This window comes from Juglans regia, chromosome 13, assembly GCF_001411555.2.
Source record: "Juglans regia cultivar Chandler chromosome 13, Walnut 2.0, whole genome shotgun sequence".
Classification (NCBI taxonomy): Eukaryota; Viridiplantae; Streptophyta; class Magnoliopsida; order Fagales; family Juglandaceae; genus Juglans; species Juglans regia.
In genome coordinates, this window is record NC_049913.1 from 39,584,589 (window position 1) to 39,605,971 (window position 21,383).

General features: G+C 38.1%; 2 protein-coding genes and 1 pseudogene across 2 annotated transcripts; 2 read left to right on the forward strand and 1 right to left on the reverse strand.

Moving 5' to 3' along the window:
* Positions 1–6,465: 6,465 nt before the first annotated feature.
* LOC108982669 (SKP1-like protein 21) lies at positions 6,466–8,354 on the forward strand. The gene is made up of 6 exons (XM_035684414.1): positions 6,466–6,473; positions 6,533–6,633; positions 6,697–6,761; positions 6,892–7,073; positions 7,875–7,981; positions 8,344–8,354. The coding sequence occupies exons 1-6, from the start codon at positions 6,466–6,468 to the stop codon at positions 8,352–8,354; spliced, it is 474 nt and encodes a 157-aa protein (XP_035540307.1).
* A 750-nt stretch (positions 8,355–9,104) lies between these two features.
* Positions 9,105–10,353, reverse strand: LOC108982679. Its single transcript, XM_018954119.2, has one exon. It carries the CDS (start codon positions 10,032–10,034, stop codon positions 9,312–9,314), a length of 723 nt encoding a protein of 240 aa, XP_018809664.1. The 5' UTR covers positions 10,035–10,353; the 3' UTR covers positions 9,105–9,311.
* LOC108982681 lies at positions 10,350–21,097 on the forward strand (annotated as a pseudogene).
* Positions 21,098–21,383: the final 286 nt, after the last annotated feature.

Here is a 21,383-nt window from a genome sequence, read left to right on the forward strand (position 1 = left end):
CTTAGTCCACCAATTAAAATTCAACCTGAATTAAGGAAAATGGGTAAGAAAATAAAGAAGTAAACTCGCAAATTGAGGGCATTCAGACTACCTACTCCCAGGGGTAAAGATTTAATTAAACAAACTCGATGAATATGAAATCGAACTCAATGAATATTACAGACTGTCAATGTATTTATACAATTGCTTAGAGAAAGGAAAGTATTTGAACAATTGAAGGGGCCTTGACACCACAGCTGATATCTCTGCCCTCAGATTGCCATCTAATGGTTTGTAGTATTGTACAAGAGTATTATAAAATATTTTCAAATATTTCATTCCAAATCCAAACATCATTTAAAGATAATTTTGAATCTTTAACTTTTTTATCTAATTATTTCAACTTTCTCAAACTTTTAAATAAAACACAAAAAATAATACAATTTTTTCAAATTTCAAAACAAAAACTTATTTAAAAAATTATATTCAAATTATATTTTAATTTTATGGGTAATGCTACTCAATTCTATGAATTTGCCCTCTCAAAGTTACCACTAGTGCAATTGCACTTTTTTTTTTTTTTTCCTTTTTCTTTCAAACATACTTTAAACATTTTAAAAAGATACAAAAATTCACTAGTAATCACTTTTTTTTTAACCATTTAAGAAAAAAATAAAAATAAAAAATAAAATACACGAGCGGTCAAGTTGAGGGGGCAAAATCATGGGGCTAAATAGTATTATCTTATTTTTATTCAACTTTTTTTTTTCTTTCATTTCTCAAAATACAATAAACATCTTAACTCAAATCATTTCACTATTATTCATAGATGTGTTGAGATATTCTTTTTTTTTTTAAATGAATAAGCCATATTGTTCAACTTATAATCTCAATGGATGAATACATGAAGGGAGACCCTCCAAAATAATGCTCTCTTCATAGAGTTTAAGTGCATCCTTGGCTAATACATGAGCCATAATATTTAAAGTCATAGGGACATAGTGAACTGACCACTGTTCCATCTTCAACAAAAAAGATTTGACATAATTAAGAATCATCCCAGTTGAGTTCCACTTCTGGTTTGAACCATTAAGATCCAACACAACCTGTTGTGCATCCCCTTCTAGCATTATATGAGTTAAACCCAAATGTTGACACATAATAACAACTTTAAGAGCAACTAATGATTCGGCCAAATGAGCATCTGGAAACAAGTCTTTTTGTGATATGAGTGAAGCCACCACCTTGCCCTCCCAATCTCGAACCATTACTCCAATCCCAACTTTGCAATGTGTTTTATCAACAACAACATCCCAATTAGCTGTGTATACATTTTGAGGTGAGGCACTCCATTGAGAAACAAACTGTCATAATCTAGCAACTTCAACTTCTTGTACCAGGTTTGCTACCTTAAAGTCTAAAACAACTAGGTTAGCAAGCTAGACTACTTTTCCTGGATCCCAAAACTTGTTCTAAGAAACCAGACTATTCCTCCTCTTCCACACCTGGTATACTATTGCAACAAACTCATCAATTTCTTTCTTATCCAGGACTGATAACAGGGGAGACATTAATTCCTTGAATGAAGACTCCATTACCACAACCTTTTATAGCTTCCCTGAACTTAAGCCCCACACATCTTCCACATTGACCCTGACCACAACCTTCCAGTTCACCTATTATATGATATGCACTCTTGACTGAAAACTTTCCATCCCCTGTGCATCTCCATGTCAATTTATCCGAGGCATTGTTGACACTTATACGGAGCCTACTAATCAGATTTTCCTTTTCTTGTTCAAAAATTTCCTGCAGCATAGAAACCTTCCACGCACAGCTTTGTTTGTCAATTCTCACCAGTGACTCTGCATCCAACACTTTCCTTTGGGACTGAACTTTGAAAATTGATGGCTGAGGGATCCATATATCTTGCCAAATTCTAACCGACTCATCATTCTTTATGCTCCAAAACAGACCTTCAGTTAATACTTGCTTAACAGCAATAAAACTCCTCCATAAAATACGAAGGGTTACTCCCCATCTTACAACGTAGAAAGTCAATTCTATAAAAGTATTTTGCCTTTAAAACTCTAGCTGCTAGAGTATGTGGCTATTGCACTAACCTCCATCCTTGCTTTGCTAAGAGGGCCACAGTAAAATTTTCAAAATCTCTATAGCCAAGACCCCCCCTCTCTTGACTGGCCTAACTTTTTCCATGGAAGCCATTGAGCTTTGGATCTATCCCCTGTAGTACCCCACCAAAAATTTTGCATGAGGCTATTGATGCCATTCAAGATAGCTTTGGGAAGCTGAAAAATACTCATGCAATAGGTTGGGATAGCCTGCACAACAGACTTCAAGAGCACCTCTTTGCTTGCCTGTGATAAAAACCTCACTGTCCAATTCTGCATTCTATTCCTTATACTGTCCAAGATTGGTTTAAAGGTTGTTAGCTTCTGTTTCCCCACATAGGATGGTAGCCCCAGATACTTCTCATAAGACTTGGCTTCTCTCAACCTTGATAATGAAAGAATTGCCTCTTTTGTTGCTGCTCTAGTATTACTGTTGAAGTATATTGAGGTTTTATCCAAGTTGAGTCTTTGACCAGAAGCTATTTCATAAGCATTAAGTAGCCTATATACTATGCTCCACTCCAGTGCATAGGCCTTACAAAAAAGTAGGCTATCATCTGTAAAAAAGAGGTGTTTAACTAACAAAGTCCCTCTTGCAAAAGGAAAACTCGAGATAAATCCCTTTTTCTTAGCTCTATCCCAACATGTTTTCAAACTTCTGAACACAGTATAAAGAGATAAGGGGATAATGGATCCCCTTGTCTCAAACCCCTCGAGGGAAATAAGCCTTGCTGTGGAGAACCATTAATCAAAAGTGAATATTTCACGGTGCTCACACATTGCAATATCAACTCAGTCCAATCCTTCTCAAACCCCATTTTGAGCATGACAGCTTCCAAGAACCTCCATTCAATCTTATCATAGGCCTTACTCATGTCCAGTTTAAGAGCCATATATCCTTCCTTTTTGCCCCTCATCCTATGTTTCATGGAATGCATAGCTTCATATGCCATAATAATATTGTCTGAGATTAATCTGCCAAGGACAAATGCACTCTGTGATGGAGAAATGATATCAGAGAGAATTTTCTTTAATCTATTGGCTATAACTTTTGATACTACCTTGTAAATGTAAGTCTTCTTATTAAGCTATGGTTGGGTTCTTCTTATTTGGGATCAAAGCAATGTAAGTCTCATTAATTTCCTCAATGCCTTTTCTGGACACTAATACCTCTTTCACTGCAGCCACCAACTTATTGCCCACCACACTCAAGTTGTCTTGATAAAAACCTGCAGAGAACCCATCTAGACCTGGTGAACTTAGAGGATTCATATAAAAAACTGTAACTTTCACTTCCTCATAGGTAAAGACCTTCATATGCCTCAAATCATTTCAGTAGTTATTACAGGTTCAAGATTCTCCAATGCCTCCTCAATTTCCCTATGCTGAGAAGTCTTAAACAGATTCTGGTAAAAAACCTAAAACAACTCACTGACTTCCACCTGATTACTAGCCCAAACACCCCTCTCATCAGAAATCTTCTTAATGGTATTGGTTTGCCTCCTTTGAGAAGCATACTTAAGAATGAGTTCCTGTCCCAATCTATAAGCTACTTTTGCTTTTCCCTCTGCCTCCACTTTAGCTCCTCATCCTTCAATATTACATTCACCTTTTGTTGAAGATCTTTAATAGTATCATTTAAATCACCTGTATTCATATCCTGCATTTGTTGAATCATGTCCTTTTTTTGTCCAATCTGTTTTTTAGGATCCCCACTTGAGGCTTTAGCCCAGACCCTTAAATGATTCCTACAATTGTTCAATGCCTTCTTAACATTACCCATATTGCTGTTTCTACCCCAAGAAGATCTCCATGCCATGTTATAATGTCTTTACACTCATGCTTCTTCGACCAGAATGCCTCATACCTGAAAAATCTCTTGTGATGGATAAACTCCTCTTCATTGTTATAACAGTGAACAAACAATGGAGAGTGGTCAGAGCTAATGACTGGAAGAACTTGAATTAATTTGTTTTCAAATAACATAGGCTAGAAACTATTCCCCAGTACTATGTCCAGCCTTTCTTTTGTGAATCCCATTCCCTTTCTTTTGTTACTCCATGTAAACCTCAAACCACTAAAGCCAAAGTCACTTAGCTCACAGTCATCAAGAGCCTCTCTAAACCTTTCCATTTGAAAGAAAAGTCTATTTGCTGCCCCAACTTTTTCATCATTGCTCAGAATCTCATTGAAATCACCCATACACAGCCAAGGGCATTGGTTATTAGGCTTGAGCAAACTTAGCAATTGCCAACTCTCCTATGTTTGCTCCATTGCAGGATTTCCATAAAGCCCCGTTAAGTGCCACTGTCTATCATCTTCTATACTGGACATCAATAAGGAAATATGACTTCTTGAATAAGAGAACAACTCAGCCTTTGTATCCATGCTCCACAACATTGCCAAACCCCCACTTTTACCCTTGCAATCCACTACATAGCTAAAAGCAAAACCCAACTTGTTTCTAATGTTCTCAACTTTCTCTCTTTTACATTTTGTCTCAGAGAGAAACTCTTCTTTTGAGACCTTTTCTTTCACCAATAAGTGAAGCTCACGAACTGTCCGAGGGTTCTCAAGCCCTCGGCAGTTCCAGCATAAGAGTTTCATGGTGACTGGCAGGGCTGCTCAGCAGCCATAGCCAATATCACCTTCTTCCATCTGTTTTTCCTTTTCCTAGTTAAGGGATTCAGCTCCATCACCATACTATCACCAAGTGTCATACTCTCCACCCTTGTTGGCCCTACCTGAGCCATCCTCTTCCAACTAGAAAGCCTGTTTTGGCCTTTTTCACCTTTATTATTTTTACCCATGTTAAGAGAAGCATTACTGACCTGTCCATTAGCAAATTTGAAAATCTCCCCATGCGTGCCTGCTACCACCTTTGCCATGTCATTTAGTTCCCCTTCAGTCATGCTTTGATGAGTGCCGATTAATTCCATCCGAGACACTAGTTCAATCTCTTCCTCTGCTACACCTTCACCCCCTTTAGCTAGTCAACTTCCCTTACAAAGCAAGCATTAATGTTGTTACCAAAACTGACCATAGACTGTTGATCAACTCCTACATTTATAAGATTAAGCTTATGACCCTCTGAGATTGCCTCCTTCTGAATCACCTTCCTTTCGGAGCAGCTTCCCTGAGATTCTCGCTTGTAACCTCTTTCCGATCACATTTCAATGAAACTCCATAGGAATCACCTTTCCTCTCCTGAACTACACTGGAATATGAGTGTCTGCTACTTGCCCTCAACCACGCTCCATAATGATGTTTAAAGCTCTCCATTGTAATCAACTCCAACTCCACTTTATCACAGCTTCCGGTTGAGTGTTTGATCACCCCACATCGGTAGCAAAAGTCTGGCATCTTCTCATATTTGAAAGGGATCCAATGCTTTGATTCCCCAAGAGATATAAACCAGTCTTTGGCCAAAGGTTTAGTAGTGTCCACCATGACTTTTACACATAAATACTTCCCCCAACTGGAATCACTCCCATGCATATCAACCTTGAGAACCTCTCCCAGAGTCTTTCCTCGTTTTTCACCTATTCCATAATTCATTCATGCGAAAGGCAAATCATGACACTGGATCCAAAAAGGTTCATACGTAAACTGCATATCTTTTGGTGAAACTTCCCTTTCACAATCATCTAAACAAGTCAAAAACTTGTCAAAGGACCAATAACGACCATGCATGATCCTTTTCTTGTCAGCTACATCCTTGAATTCAATCATAAACATACTCCTTCCAATCTCATTGAAAACTTTCTTCCCCTCTATTTGCCAAACTTTTGTCAATGTTGCTTTGAAAGCACCTCTATTGATCTCTTTGTCAGCCACTACACCAGCCATGATGCATTTCTTACTCTTCTCAGCCGAAAACAGGATGTCTTCCTCACTAATCTCCACCTCCTGTTGTTCTTCATCAGTAAGCTTAAGACCCTCACACATTCTGGATATGTCACTATCCATCCCTTGCAACTCTACAGACTAGAGCCCGAGAGAAGAACTCCAAGTTTCCAATGAAACCTAGAGAGAAAACCTCACTTTCACTCGGTGAGAGAAGGACCTGCTCCGGTAGTTTTTTTTTCCCATGTATTGAGATATTCTAAGTTACCAAACTAATGTTACCGCATTAGATACCACAAACCTCCGAACACTTATATGTTGAGTCATTGAGACACCCACCCTCACAGTCACAGGTACGTGTGGAAGCTACCATCTCACTTCAATTTTATCTTTATTTTCTTATTGTTGTCCGGACAAATGCCCCCATCGTCACGGGCATAGCTGCAACTCTTCCTTCAATGAACTGCTTGCCTGTGCCCTGATTTCTTTTTTTTTTTAATTTTGGTTAATGGTTCAGTTTGTTGATTTACTTTTTTTTTGAGTAAACCAAATTTTATTGATCATATATATACTAGAGCATTGCCCGTGCGTGCAATCAAAGTCGTTGATTTCTTGGTGATACTTGATGAAGTTGTTGCTTTTGTCTGCATTCATTGGCTTGTTGGAACATTTGAGAGTACGTATTCTATTATAGCCTATTTTGTTAATCGTTTTGTTACCTAATCTTTCTGTTCTGCAGATACAAAGGGGGCCGGAACCAACAGGAGTAAAAAAAAAAATCGGAGGAGAAAGGATCAATCAAAGGTTGTCACCTCTTTGTGTGTGTGTGTGTGGGTGCTAGTGTGAATGGATGTGCATTCATTATGAGGTTCTTTGCGTTTGTGCCTAATTTATCATCTCATTGTTTGTTGCTGGGTGTCTTTTGATGCTTTAGGTGTTGCACGATCTTTCTTCTGCTTGCCATGTTGGTGAGGTTAGCAATGGTTTGTTTGCATCTTCCAGTGCATGTTCAAAATTTCAGGATTCTGCAGTTATGAGTTTTTCCCTAAAGGTCGAGTTTGATGATGGTGATATTGATGATGATATAGATCCTGCTTTGAAGGAAGAACTTGACAGGTTAGATATCAATTAGGTATCTAGATTAACATGACGAATTTGGGTTTTTGTTCAATTAGATTATTTCAATTGTGTTTTTAATTTCAGTGTGAAACAGAAGATTATTTAGGTTCAGGACTATCAGAACTAATGCAAAATTGCCAATACAACTCATTGCCTCAGAATTGCTTCTCAAAATTATCTTTGTTTACTAGAAGAGTTAGTTTTGCTTCTTAAATTCCACCTCAATCATGTTTCTAGTCCAAATAATTTTGATGCCACCCTGGTTTCTCTCCCACCACAAACAAGATATCAACTTCATGAAGGCCCAGATTTAACAGGTTAATCTGTGGAGATTGAATTAAGGAGTAGTTATTTGGGTATAGATGCTATTAGTGTTAATTGGTTAGAATATTACATGTATGAAGGACTGGTGGTTGTTTATTGTCTGGCAGAGGTAACTTGGTTTGTGCCCTCTTGTCTCATGTATCAGTCTCTTGCTCATCTTTTTTTGTTTTTTTTTGTTTTGATGAATTAAGAAAAATTGTATTAAGTCAAGTAACAAGGCAAAGCCAAGTACACAGGAAGTATACAAATACTGAACCTAGTTACAAGTCCGGAACTAGAAAATGAAACAAGAAAATCATGGACAGTAGTTCCATTAAATACAATGGCTGAAGCCCCAGTCTCCTGCTCATGTCTTGGTTGACACCCTTTCCCTGGATAGAAAGTTTATCATTTGTTAATAGTATTTATGTGATCTCTTTTTTTCTAAGCATGAGTATTATCTCATCTAAACTTGCATTGTATTGTTTTATGCAGGGAAGTGGAGGATTTTGCACGAAGATTGAATTCAGATTGGCCAGAAAGAATGCAAGAAATTTTATCTTTGGGCCAAGAAAGAAGGCTGATTACTCGTTTCTTATTTGGTTACTCGTTTTTCTTTATTTATTTATTTATATTAATTAGTTATTCATGCGAACAGGTGTAGACCAGAGATGATGAATCAATGGTAGATAACTAGTTTCTACCATTGGTCAGCAACTTGGGTGTTTTGGAGAAGATGGCGATGTGGAGGTTGCTGCTGTCAAAGGCTAGAAGAGTTCACATTTTTCTGTGTACACATCATGTGAGTATTTTTGTTCGTTCTGCGATTGCCCAAATGCAATCTCTTTCCATAGGTGTCTTGTATGTTGGAAAAAGAAGAAAGGGCAAAATAAGGTTAATGGAAAATGTAGTCGGTAATCTAGCACGATCTGTTTATTTCTCTTAACGTTATTTGTTGTATCAGGTGGTTTGTAATTTTCTGCTAGTGCCGTTGGGTGGTTCATGTAGTATGTACTTCTTTAGAATATGTCAATTTCATTATATTTATTTAAAGAGTAGATCTATTCATCATCCTTTTTTCTCATCATTTTATGATGTGACATTAGATGATTGGAGACTATTTATTATATTTTATTTGTGAACCTATTATCTAATGTCACTTATAGAATAATAAGAAAATGATAAGAATTGAGATGATGAGTAGCATTAATCGCAATCATGTCTACTGCAGCACCTCACGACTAAGAAACCTTGGATAGTCCTCGTCAAAGACTCCAATAAAAACCACCCCCTTAATGATCAGTCTTCTCTTAACAATATATTGGACAAGAGAACATAATATTTATGCTACCAAGTTAATCCCAATTTCTCGTATTTTCTATTTACATTCATTTGACTGTTAAGAATCTAGGACTACATTTTTTAAGGCGATTATAGGAGTCCCCACTCCCAGCCCTACTTACTGTAATTTAGATTATTTAAATAAGACTATTGCCTATAATCGGTATGATAAAACATAAGTTGCTCCAGGTGTTCTTGAACATTCTGATATGGTATTCCAAAATTCGGTCTTTTGCTCTATGTTTTATTTGAACATTGCGGGATTTCCAACTCTTTTTCTTTCCTTCTGTAGAGGAAAACAAGTTTAAGTTGTACTCGTTTTTGAACTTTTTCCTGAGCAAGTTGTATTTGAACTTGTTTTTGGATACTGTTTGTTGTGGATGGTAAATCAAAGTCCACTTTTTTGCTTCGTTATATAAAAGTAAAAAATAAAAACTAAATGCCCTTAACACTTCATAAAATGTACTTATCAGCGAATACCGACGACAACTCATTCCTTAATTGCGGTAAAATAAATCGACGCTCACATCACCAAACACTTGTCAATTATTTTATTTTATTTTAAAGCGCCAATAATTTTCAGTCTCCGAGTCAAACCTTATCCCCAGAGTAATATCTCCTGAAAGCTTTAGGAAGATAGACGGGCAACAAGAACCCAAAAAGATTGAAGCACCAAAAGGCCATGTTAGCAACGGCAAGCCCTCTGCCGGCATGTGATCTCCTTTTAAACCCTCCCGACTCCTCCTCAGCCTTCGAGAACTCACTCCTCAGCCAGTCCACGATGGTAAAGATCCTCCTTGTATTAAAGCAAACCGGCACAAACACACGTATTGGCAACGAAAACCTGTCCGAGAATGCTACTCCTTCCATGAAAACTTGGCTAGCGAGAAGAAAAACATGCGGTGTAGCGGCCTCGATTCCTTTTTTATCATCTTCGTAGATGCCATGAACTATGTATGCTATAGGGAGGAAAAGACCAATGATGGCACCAACAAGTACGTAGATGCGAAGAAGCTTGTTTTGAGGGCTAAAGACTGTAGGTTCCTTTGAAGGGTGGAGGGTTGGGAATGCAACCTTGGAGATAAAGTACATGTAGAAGAGGGAAAATAACACAAAAGCTAAGTCTTCAGGGTTTACCATGCCGCTGGCCGATAGGATGATTATGAGAGCGACGGCGTTGAGATGTCGGAAAGAGAGGAAGCCGACCTTCCGTGGACTGGTTGGGTGGAACTTGTTATTAATCTTCGAGGCCTCGTATTCTTGCTCTTTTGGAAAGCTAATGTCATTGATTGTTGGACCAACCTCGCCGGACATTTTCTGTATTTTCTTGGGGAGGATCGAGTTTGATCTGCTTTTCTTGATTATGGGTTGGACGAAAGAGTTTGGTTAGGATGTTCTTGCCTGAGAAAAAAGGTTAGTCATTGGATAAAAGAGAAGCTAAACTAAAAGAAATGGCCCGGAAGCTTATTGGCTTGTTCTTTTTCTTCTCCTCTTTCAAGGGTAGGACGGGGAAGAAAGAAGGAATTAGACTAGGCTTCTGATCATCGGCAGTTCCTCCAGGAGAGATGGGAAGACGAAACACAAAGAGGGATGAGGAGAAAATTTAAAGGGCAAGGGAAGTGCACGGAAATGGGAGTTATGGATGAGTTGGGCTCCATGTGGTTAAAGGTAAAGAAGGTGGACAAGTGGCAGTTTTGTAGGAGTATACTGTAAGGAGGACGCGTGGCATCATTTGGATGATGTTTTCTGGAAATTTCCTGCCTTTTTATCGCATTCTCAAATGGACAATTAATTAGGGGCCATGTACCGCTGGCGTACTACAGTGCATTTATTTATTTATTTATTTTTTTAACATCTTTCATTATTAAAAAAAATATATAATTTTATTAATAATTAATTCCTTAATTATTCTTTCCAGATCAATAAAAGAGGTGACACCGTTGATGAAAAGATCAAAAAGCTTGACGCTGATCTTAGTAGATAGAAAGAACAGATAAAAAGATCAAGACCTGGCCCGGCTCAAGAAGCTGTTAAAGCTCGAGCCGCGAGGGTTCTTAAGCAAAAGCGAATGTAGGTGTCTTTTCTCATGTCATTTCCTCTTTTTTTCAATTTTATTGGTGTATATGATTCTGTAACCGCTGGTAGTTTATATAAAATTGTTCCTCTTGAAAGAAATTTGCATCTAGTGGGCAAAACACCAGACAAGGAATTTTTTTAATCTCTTACTGGAAAACCACGTTTATTTTATGATGTCTTTTTAAAGGATACAACTTGGTATACGTATGGTGTCCCTTTGGTTCGGGATATCAGGACACGTCGAGTTTGGTGTTACAATTGACATTGGCTAATAACTTACTCTGGGATATGGAAATCATATGTTGGCTCGCCGGTTGTACTAGTTGTAAGGGGATTTTTCCTCCCCAGGGCCCATGCGACAGCCCACAAAGAACCACAAGGGCGCAACCCGGCACAATGCTCCATCTCCCCAACCCTCCCACCCCTTAGAGAATACCTGGCCCACGAGCTAAACCAGCCCGAGAAACAACTCCAACATGGTAAAGACGAATAACAGGGACAGATGGGACTTGCGCCTAGGTATCCCTGGTGAGAGCATTTTTATTGACTTTCCTAAAATCACTTTTTTCCTATAATTTGAGGAATATTTTAGGAAATACTCTAAAAATCTCCCTCCATCTGGATCCCTATTTTAGGGAAAAGATTTAGGGAATGAATAGTAGTTCTCTATATTTAGGGAACTACTATTCATTCCCTAAATCACTTTTATTAATATTTTATTCATTTCAATTAAATTAATTCTTCTTCCAATCATCTACACTTTCTTTCATACTCATATTTATTATAATTTTAAATAATATTTTTAAATATAATTTAAATAGCTACGAAAATATAAAAAAATAATAATTTTAAAAATATTAAAAATAATTTAAATTTTTATTTAAAATCTTCACTAGAGTAATAATTCAAAACATAAAAAAAAATATTGAGTAATTAAATTTATAAATGAAAGTGAGAGAAAAAATTAATAAAAAAAAGAATAGAGAAATATTATTTTAATAGAATAGGGAATTGATAGGGAATGAGATGTAGAAGGTTTTTGAAAGATGAGTAAAATTTAGGAAAAACTTTTAAGAAATGTACTTTTTAGCTAAATTATAGGAAATTTTATAGGGAACCCAATGTGAATGCTCTGACACCCAACACTCGAGGACTTGTGCAAATAGGTGGGCTGGAATTGCGGACAGCCCTTGATTCCCTGATAGAAGGTATGGGGCAACATGGCGCCGATCATCCACTAGCAAGGCGCCACTCGGGGAGCTACTATTACAAATGAAGCAGAAAGCTTAATAACAGAAAGTTGCAGAGAGCAGAAAAAACTTCTTCTCGTATATCTTGCAGTAGTCAATGAACTATAGTATGTTTCTCACTATTTATAGACAGAGGCCAAAGAATAGAAGAAATACAAAATAAAAATAAAAGAATACGTATATATACAACTCATCCTAACAACCATGCAGCTAGAGGAATATTTCTTGTTCAGCCTTGATCACGTCCTTTCCACGTTCTTTCTGTAGTGCCTTTGTCTGTTTGAACCGTAGGTATTGGTGGTCCTTCATCTGGCAATTTTAACATCCCTCCGCAAAATGGAGAGTATATGTTGTCTACTCCCATCTTGGAAATGAGCCTAGTGAAGGCAGGAGAGTATAGTGCCTTGGTGAGTAAGTCTGCTAGTTGGAGATGAGAGGGAACATGAGCAGTTGTCACTTGGCCTTCTGCAATTTTTTTTTGGACTAGATGACAATCTAGTTCGATGTTTTTAGTTCGCTCGTGAAATATGGGGTTTGTAGCAATGTGTATGGCGGCCAGATTATCATAGTACAAGGTGGATGGTTTTGAAATGATGTGCAGATCCTTAAGGAAATACCGAATCCATGTTAATTCACACACCACGCCTGCGATTGCTTTATACTCAGATTCTGCCGATGACCTGGAGACGGTAGTTTGCTTTTTTGATTTCCAGGAAACAAGTGAATTGCCTATAAAATTACAGAAGCAGTGGTTGATCGTCTCGTGTCTGGGCAGCTTGTCCAACTTGCATCTGAGTATGCTTGTAGTTCCATTTTGGAGTTTGCAGAGAAAAATATCCCTTGTCCAAGTGTTTTCTTTACATATCGAATGATCTTGAGCACTGCATTATAGTGAGGCACACATGGCGTTTCCATGAATTGGCTTAGGAGATGTACATTGTGGCTTAGGTCAGGCCGAGTGTTGGTGAGATAGAGTAGTTTTCCAACCAGTTTGCGGTATAGAGATGGATCATTGAACAGAGCACCTTCATCCTTCCGAAACTTCACATTTGGTTCCATAGGCAAGTTGGATGGCTTTGAAGCTAATAATCCTGTTTCTGATAGAATATCCAATGCGTATTTGCGTTGACAGAGTTGTATTCCCCTTTTGTGTGTGCTACTTCCATCCCAAGAAAATACTTGAGGCTTCCGAGGTCTTTGATCTTGAATTTGGACTCCAAGAAATTCTTTACAGCAGCAGTAGCTTGGTCATTTGAGCTCATTAGTACTATGTCGTCGACATAGACGAGCAGAGCTGTAAAACTCATTTATGTTGACTTAATGAACAAACTGTAATCGGCTTTTGATTGTACGAATCCAAATTCAATTAATGAAGAGGTGAGCTTGGCATTCCACTGCCTTGATGCGGGCTTCAAGCCATAGAGGCTTTTTTGTAGCTTACATACTTTGCTTGAGGCAGCATATGGATGGCCTAGTGGTGGACGTATGTAGATCTCTTCCTCAAGCTCGCCATAGAGAAAAGCGTTGTTTACATCTAGCTGCTGGAGGTCCCATCCTTTGATTGCTGCAATTGCAAGGAGGATATGAATGGATACTAACTTCTCAACGGGAGAAAAGGTATCATGGAAATCTATCCCTTCTCGTTGAGTAAATCCCTTCGCAACCAATCGAGCCTTAGCTCTCTCTATTGTCCCATCCGACTTGAACTTATACTTGTAAACCCACTTACAATCAATTGGTCTCTTCTCAAGAGGTAGGTCCACAATGGTCCACGTCTCATTACTTTCGCGCATCCAGTTCTTGCTTCATTGCTTTGCACCAAGTTTGGTCTTGAATTGCTTGGTCATAGCAGGAAGGTTCGGTGTGCAAGGAAATTGAAGTAGTGAAGACTTTAAAATTTTGTGAAAGAGAGTCATATGACAGAGATGCAGACAGAGGAAATAATACCTTTGATTTTCCTGAAGTGGATTTTTGTAAAGGACCTTGTAGCTTGGATGTCGATTGTGAGGAGCTGAGTGCAATAGCTTGTTGACAATGAAATTCTTCTAAATATGCAAGTGTTTTTCGGACTCTATTAGACCTTCGTGGAATGACTTGAGAGGGAGTGTCGTGAGGAAGAATAGATGGTTGAGTTGCTTGCATGTCAACGGAGGTTGGGTTCACTTCCTTGATATAAGAATGATCAAAAGAATGCATGTGATTTTCTGTGGATGGACTGGGACTTCTCTCAAAATTTTGTGCTGGGAAGTTGTCAGGAAAATGATCAGATATTTGTGGTGGAATTGAAAATGTGCTTGTAGATGTCTTAAGTGGAAAAATATCTTCATGAAAAATCACATCACGTGAAATGAAGATTTGATGAGTATGCAAATCAAGTAATTTGTAGCCCTTAACACCATATGGGTATCCTAGAAATAAACTTTTTCGAGCCCTGGGATCAAATTTTGTTCGAGCATGGCTTAATGTCGATGCAAAAGCTAGACATCCGAAGACACGAAGATGGGAGTATGAAGGCCGAGTGTTATATAAACTTCAAAAGGGGATTTGTACCCAAGGTTTGGAGTTGGTGTTCGATTTATCAAGTAAACTGCTGTTATTATAAATTCACCCCAGTACTTCATGGAAAGAACAGATTGGAATTTTAAAGCTCTCGCCACATTCAAGATGTGTTAGTGCTTCCTTTCTGCTAAGGCATTTTGTTGAGGAGTGGCGACGCAGGTAAGTTGATGGAGGATTCCTTTGTTTTGGTAAAAAAATGGCATTTGGAATTCCTCTCCATTATCTGTACGAATGGTCTTGATTTTGCTCTCGAATTGGTTTTCAACAATAGAACAGAAATTTTGAAGAGCATTTCTAGCTTCAGATTTTGCTTTTAACAAATAAATCCAAGTACATTTACTAAATTGATCAACGATGGTTAGGAAATATTTCGAGCCATCATGAGCTTGTGTTGGATTGGGTCCCCATATATTAGCAGATATGAGGTCAAAATTTTTTGAAACCGTGCTTGTGGTTTGCGGAAATGGTAATTTATGCAGTTTGGCTAAAGGGCAAATTTCACAAGGTAGTTTTTGTTCAACTGAAAGTTTCCCATCAATCTTGAGAATGTTATTTAAAACATGTTGGGTCATTGAACTGTGTCCAAGACGATAATGCCATAAAGTGTAGTAATTAAATTTTGTAATAACAACAGAGTTGATAAGCTTGGAAGGTAACATGGATGAAAAATGAAAATCTAAAATAGTAGAATGTAATTGCTGGTGTTGAAAATGGTATAAGCCATTATGCACTGTCCGCCGTCCAATCGTCGTCCAAGAGGCAAGGTCCTGCACATAACAAGAATCCGAAAAGAAAATCAAACAACAATTGGAATTTTGAGTTAAGGATTTTGCTGATATGAGATTGAAAGAGAAGGTTGGAACACAAAGGGCATTTTTAAGAATTAGATGAGAGGAGAGATGCACATCTCCAATATGTGTGGCAGCAACTTTGGTTCCATTTGGCAATCTCACGACATTATCAACTTGTGCAATGTTGTGTGTGAAAAATTTGGGGTTACAGATCATATGATCTGTAGCACCCATGTCAATGATCCATGGTGCATCGTTGAAGTTGGTGGATGTGTGTTTGTGCTGATGAACAGAGGTATACCAGTCATTGGAAGAATGCTTGGGTTGGAAGAAGTGGCATGGTCATGGTTAGCAGCTAGAAGTGAGGTCGTGGATTGTTGTTGTTGTTGGAACAAAGCAAGAAGACGGTTGAATTGATCTTGAGTGATAGGCGGACCATTGTTGGCTCCTTCCTGCTCAGAATAGACATGGTTAGCAGAAAATTTATTTTGGTTAGAGTTTTTGTGACCTGGAGGGTAGCCTTTAAGCTTGTAAAATTTTTCTTTGGTGTGGTCAGGGATGTGACAGTGTGAGCAAACTGGGAGGTTGGGATTAGCCTTGAAGCATCGTTCCAAAGAGTGACCAGAAGTGTTGCAATGAGAGCAAAATAATTTTTCCTTTCGACCAGGAGGACATGGGTTGGGACCTCGGGTTGCCATGGCAACGGGAGCAGGGATTGAATGGAGTTGTTGTCTTCGTTCTTCATGCTGGATTAAAAGGATAGAACACGGTTGATGGTAGGCAATGGGTCATATAGCAGAATTTGAGCACGTATTGAATCGTAAGAGTCCTCGAGTCCCATGAGAAACTGCATGACCTTGCTTCGGTGATGATAATCTAAGAGAGTTTTGACTGAACCACAGGTGCATAAAGGCATTGGTTCATATATTTCAAGTTCATCCCAGTAACATTTCAGCTTGTTGTAATAAATGCTCACAGATTCAGTATCTTGAACAAGAGATGAAATTATTTTGGTGATTTGGAAAATGCGAGGAGCATTTTGGATAGAAAACCTCTCACGGAGATCATTCCAAATATTTGCAGCAGTATCAGCATAAGCTATAGTGGATCAATGTTCAATACTAACATAATGTTGTATCCAATAAATAATCATATCATTGCAACGTTCCCATGGAGCAAATAAGAGATGAGATGGATCAGCTGGTTTAATAATCTTACCATCCAAGAAGCCAAGTTTGTTTTTTATATTCAATGCACGACGCATTGTGCATGCCCAAGTAACATAGTTTTCAGTCGGGAGGAGCTCAGGAACTAGTAGGGAAGAAGCTCCTTCTCCATGTTGAATGAAATAGGGGCTGGCTGGATGATGAGGGTTGTTCTCATGGTTGGGAGGGTTTGAGGAGGTGTTGGTGTTGGTATTGATGTCCGTCATAGCTCTGGTACCATATTACAAATGGAGCAGAAAGCTTAATAACAGAGTTGCAGAGAGCTGAAAAAACTTCTTCTCATATATCTTGTATATCTTGCAGTAGTCAATGAAGTACAATACGTTTCTCACTATTTATAGACAGAGGCCAAAGAATAGAAGAAATACATAATAAAAATAAAAGAATACGTATATATACAGCTCATCCTAACAACCATGCAGCTAGAGGAATATTTCTTCTTCAGCCTTGATCACGTCCTTTCCACGTTCTTTCTGTAGTGCCTTTGTATGTTGGAACCGTAGGTATTGGTGGTCCTTCATCTGGAAATTTTAACAGCTACGCCGCATTAATAATGCCATCCCCGGCCCCCATGCCGCATTATTGGCGCCACCCCAAGCTTCATGCCACATTAAAAGATCTTGACCGAGTTGCAGTGGGAATGACGTGAACCCCCTAACATGGGGTAAGGGATGTCCCCCCAGCAACCTAGTATAAAAGCCGACCTCCCGCGTACGAAGGACTCTCTCTAAGCTTTTGCACTCTAGCGCAAACTACTAAGGAGATTTACTGACTTAAGCATCGGAGGCTCCTCGGCTACCACCGAGCCCCCCTTTTGTCTTCTTGAGTGTGCAAGTATAAAGGCCCAGACCTGAGTTGTTGGAACTAGGCCCAAGGCATACGAAACACAACTTTAACACTAGTATTAATGCTAGTATTTGTACCCACTTCAATTTTAAAACTTCCTACTTCTTGCAGGACGTGCATTAGACTATCTGTGGTTCCCTAAGGTTCTTGATTGATTTATGAATAGTAAAATTGCTAAGGGTATTGAAGATAGATCCTTTTGATATTTAAGTTAATTTAGTTTGTTGAGAATGGATAATATGAGGATGATATGGTTTATTTTGTTGGTCTGTATTGTGTATATAGCATTGAATTTATCCAATCCATTAATCTTCTGGACATGTATCAGGTATGAAGGACAACTGGACATGCTGTACAATCAAACATTCAATCTTGATCAAGTTGCCTTTGCTTCTGAGGGTATTAAAGATGCCCAACAAACCGTATGTCCTAATAAGTTTTCATTTATTTCTTTATATTGTTTATTATAAAAAATTGACCTTAACAAGCTCTTTTAATCATTTTTTTAAGTTTACATCATGTATCTATTATGTATAGTAATAAGAAATACATCTAACGTAATTCAAGATGCAAAACATATTATGTAAATGTGCATTGATGACACCGAAAGATTACATGATGCGCATCTATAAAAATGAAAGATGACACCGAAAGCTCCATGCTTCTTTTCAAAGTGGAAGAGAAGAAAACGGGATAGCAAGGAAAGAGTTAAAGTGACTCAGGAGGAGGATGAATTGATTAGGAAAGGGATAAGTTATTGGGTTCCAGAAAAATATTCGTTTTGACTTTTTTTAGAAAGCTTTGAACCAGATTTTTAGTTTATAGTATCTTTTTTATATATTTGGGACTGGTGCTAGGCTTTTGAGTATTAGCCACAATCTATATGCAACTGTTTTCAGTTTTTTTGTAGAAATTATGGTTTTTTCTTTTCTTTTAATATTTGGGGCTTGGGGGACTATTACACTAACTTTCTTGGGGGACAAATGGGAATTTTCCAAATTTTGAGAAGCTATTATGGGTTATAGGGACAATGGGATTATTTCCATTTTTTTCACAACCATAAAGATCTTTGTTTTCATAACAAGTTGAGCTTTATTGATAATAAAAAAGGATGTACTAAAGGTGCATAGGAAGTGTGAGGGATATACATCTAAGCAAAAAAGAGGTTTAAAAATGCTTTTAGTGCGGAATTTCTAGTTTTTTGGGAAGGGGGTGGCGTGGAAGTTTTTTGGATGTCTTATAGGAGACCAGGGAGAGAGGGGGGTGGGGGGTGGTTTCCAAATTCATCTCATGCAATCGAGTGGCTTCCTAAGAATGTACTTAAAACTGGAGGGTCTTCACAAGCTGACTTGACCTTGGTGGGTTTGGATAGAGAGTTCAGATGAGAGGAGATGAGATGTTTTGTTAAAAGTTGAATAAAATATTGTTAAATATAATTTTTTAGTATTATTTTTATTTTGAGATTTGAAAAAGTTGAATTGTTTATTATATTTTTATACGAGAATTTAAGAAAGTTGTAATGATGAGATGAGATGAGATAAGATAGATTTGTGTATCCAAACCCATCAGACTTGTGAATAGTATTCTTATGTGTCATCCATTGCCTGAGCAAATGCAACTGAATGTTAGGATCGGTAGCTATTAATTTGTAGCTATGTTTATCCATTGCATGGACTACAGCAAACTAATGCTATGGAATGGGCGACACTGTATATAGAATTCTATCCCTTGGTGCAATTTATATGGTTAAATGCATTTAAAACGTAATTTATAATACTGTCTGATTTATAAAGTGTGACACGCAGAAAATGTACTTTTATGATGACAAGTCTGTTTTCAGCTTCTCTGTTTATAACTTGGGTTTACATGATTAATCAATTTGGACTAAGTTTCCAGTGTCAACTTGCCTAGTTGTTGAAGTGAAAGTGTGATACCCCATATGATATGGATAAGTGTAGGTGGTGTATGGGATCCCACATTGCTTGGGAATGAGAGATTCTTGCTCTTTATAAGGTTCCAATGGAGCTCCAATTGTATCATTGACTAGTCCTTTTGAAGTATAGGCCATGTGGTTTGGGCCTTTCATTGGGGCGTTACAAATGGTATCAGAGACTATCCCAACCAGAAATGTGGGACTTGAGCCGTGCCACCTACAATGGACAGGCCCGATGAGGACGTCGGGAGTTTAAGGGGGGTAGATTGTGATACCCCATATGATATGGATAAGTGTAGGTGGTGTATGAGATCCCACATTGCTTGGGAAGGAGAGATTCTTGCTCTTTATAGGGTTCCAATGGAGCTCCAATTGTATCATTGACTAGTCCTTTTGAAGTATAGGCCATATGGTTTGAGCTTTTCATTGGGGCGTTACAGAAAGATTCGCTATATGCTGCATTAAGTTCCATTGTGTTGGGGTTGTGTTATATTCACCTCCAAACACTTGTTTTTCTTGGTGGCGCCCTAAGCAGCATGGTTCAAGCAGTTCAGGTGGAGCTTAATCTGTAACCTGACTAGAACCGGCTGCCTACCTCACAAGAGGTAGGGGAGGAGCCATTTATCACTAGGGAGGGATTCTTTATATTAATCTAGGCTCTAGGCCCAAACACTCATTACTAGTCGTTCAGGTTGTAAGACAAATGCTCTGGGTCATGTTTAGGGAACCAGATAGTGAAGTCAATTCTGTATTTTGCCACAATTTATTTATTTATCTTCTCTCCAGATGTCAGCTTTGAAATCTGCAAACCAGGAGTTGAAAGGAATAATGAAATCTGAGAAGATCCAAGATATAGATATATGTAATCTTTTGATCTTCTTTTTGTCCATCGTTTCTTTCTTTCCTTTGGAATTTTCTGGTGCTGAACAGATATTTTTGTTCTCCGTAGAACTTGCAAGATGAGTGATGGACCTAATGGATGTCAGTAATGAAATTCAAGAGACCCTGGGTACTGGGTAGAAGTTATAGTGTGCCGGATGACATTGATGAGGAAGAACTCATGGGTGGTAAGCTTTTTATATATGTAAAGGTTAAAGTTTGAGGGAAATATTTTTTAGGATTGTTTTAAAACATTACACAGGATATTCCTGATATGAATTTGCCCATTGACTATCTGATGTCTGAACTAGTAAATCCCAGAGGTACTGTTGAAAGCATTCTTATTAATGTGTCCACAGGACAAGATTGTAGGCATTATGGTCATTCATTAGTAGGATGAAATGGCCTCATTAATCTAATCTGCTTATTCTTAAGTAACTCGTATGACCAATATTGCAAGGAAAGTCATAACTCATTCAATAGCCATTCCTCACTTTCTTTTCTGTGGGAAAGATCCCTTCATTTCAAGAGAAAAGGAGGGGTAAGGCATAGTACTTGCATCTTCTGCATCTATCTATTCTAACTAATTTTTTGGGGTGCAGAGCTTGATGCTTTGGAAGCGGACATGGGAATGAAAACTGAAGCTGATGGGGTGCCCTCTTATCTCCAAACTAATAAAGAACCCGAGAGAGAGTTTGCTCAGAGTGAGAAGAGAGAGATTGCGGAGAGAGAGTTTGCTCAGAGTGAGGAGAGAAACACTAAAGAATATATTAAGTATATGATTTTAGGATAAGATTATGAAACCGTTGACATGTCTCTTTCTTATTGGAGGGTGTAAATCTTGCATTTTCATGGTTCACCTCATCCGGTTTTAAGATTTTCACTAAAATCAATATCCACCGTCCATTCTTCCCCTTACAAAACCAGATACGAACTTGATTATACCCCTTTCTGTCGAGTTACGATACAATCATGACTTTTGCATGCGTCGCGAATTTATTTTGAAAAAGAGTGGAGATTATTATTAAAAAATTAATTTTTTAATGTGAATCTTATATTTACTCATTTTTTTTAAATGTTTGCGCGGCGCTTACACACTATGA

What these genes read in the sequence shown, in the direction of transcription:
- LOC108982679 (XM_018954119.2), bottom strand. Translation starts at nt 10,034, where the DNA reads ATGTCCGGCGAGGTTGGTCCAACAATCAATGACATTAGCTTTCCAAAA.
- LOC108982669 (XM_035684414.1), top strand. An exon ending in GCTTGTTGGAACATTTGAGA is followed by an intron (nt 6,634 to 6,696) that starts GTACGTATTCTA and finishes TCTGTTCTGCAG; the next exon opens with ATACAAAGGGGGCCGGAACC. An exon ending in GGAGAAAGGATCAATCAAAG is followed by an intron (nt 6,762 to 6,891) that starts GTTGTCACCTCT and finishes TTGATGCTTTAG; the next exon opens with GTGTTGCACGATCTTTCTTC.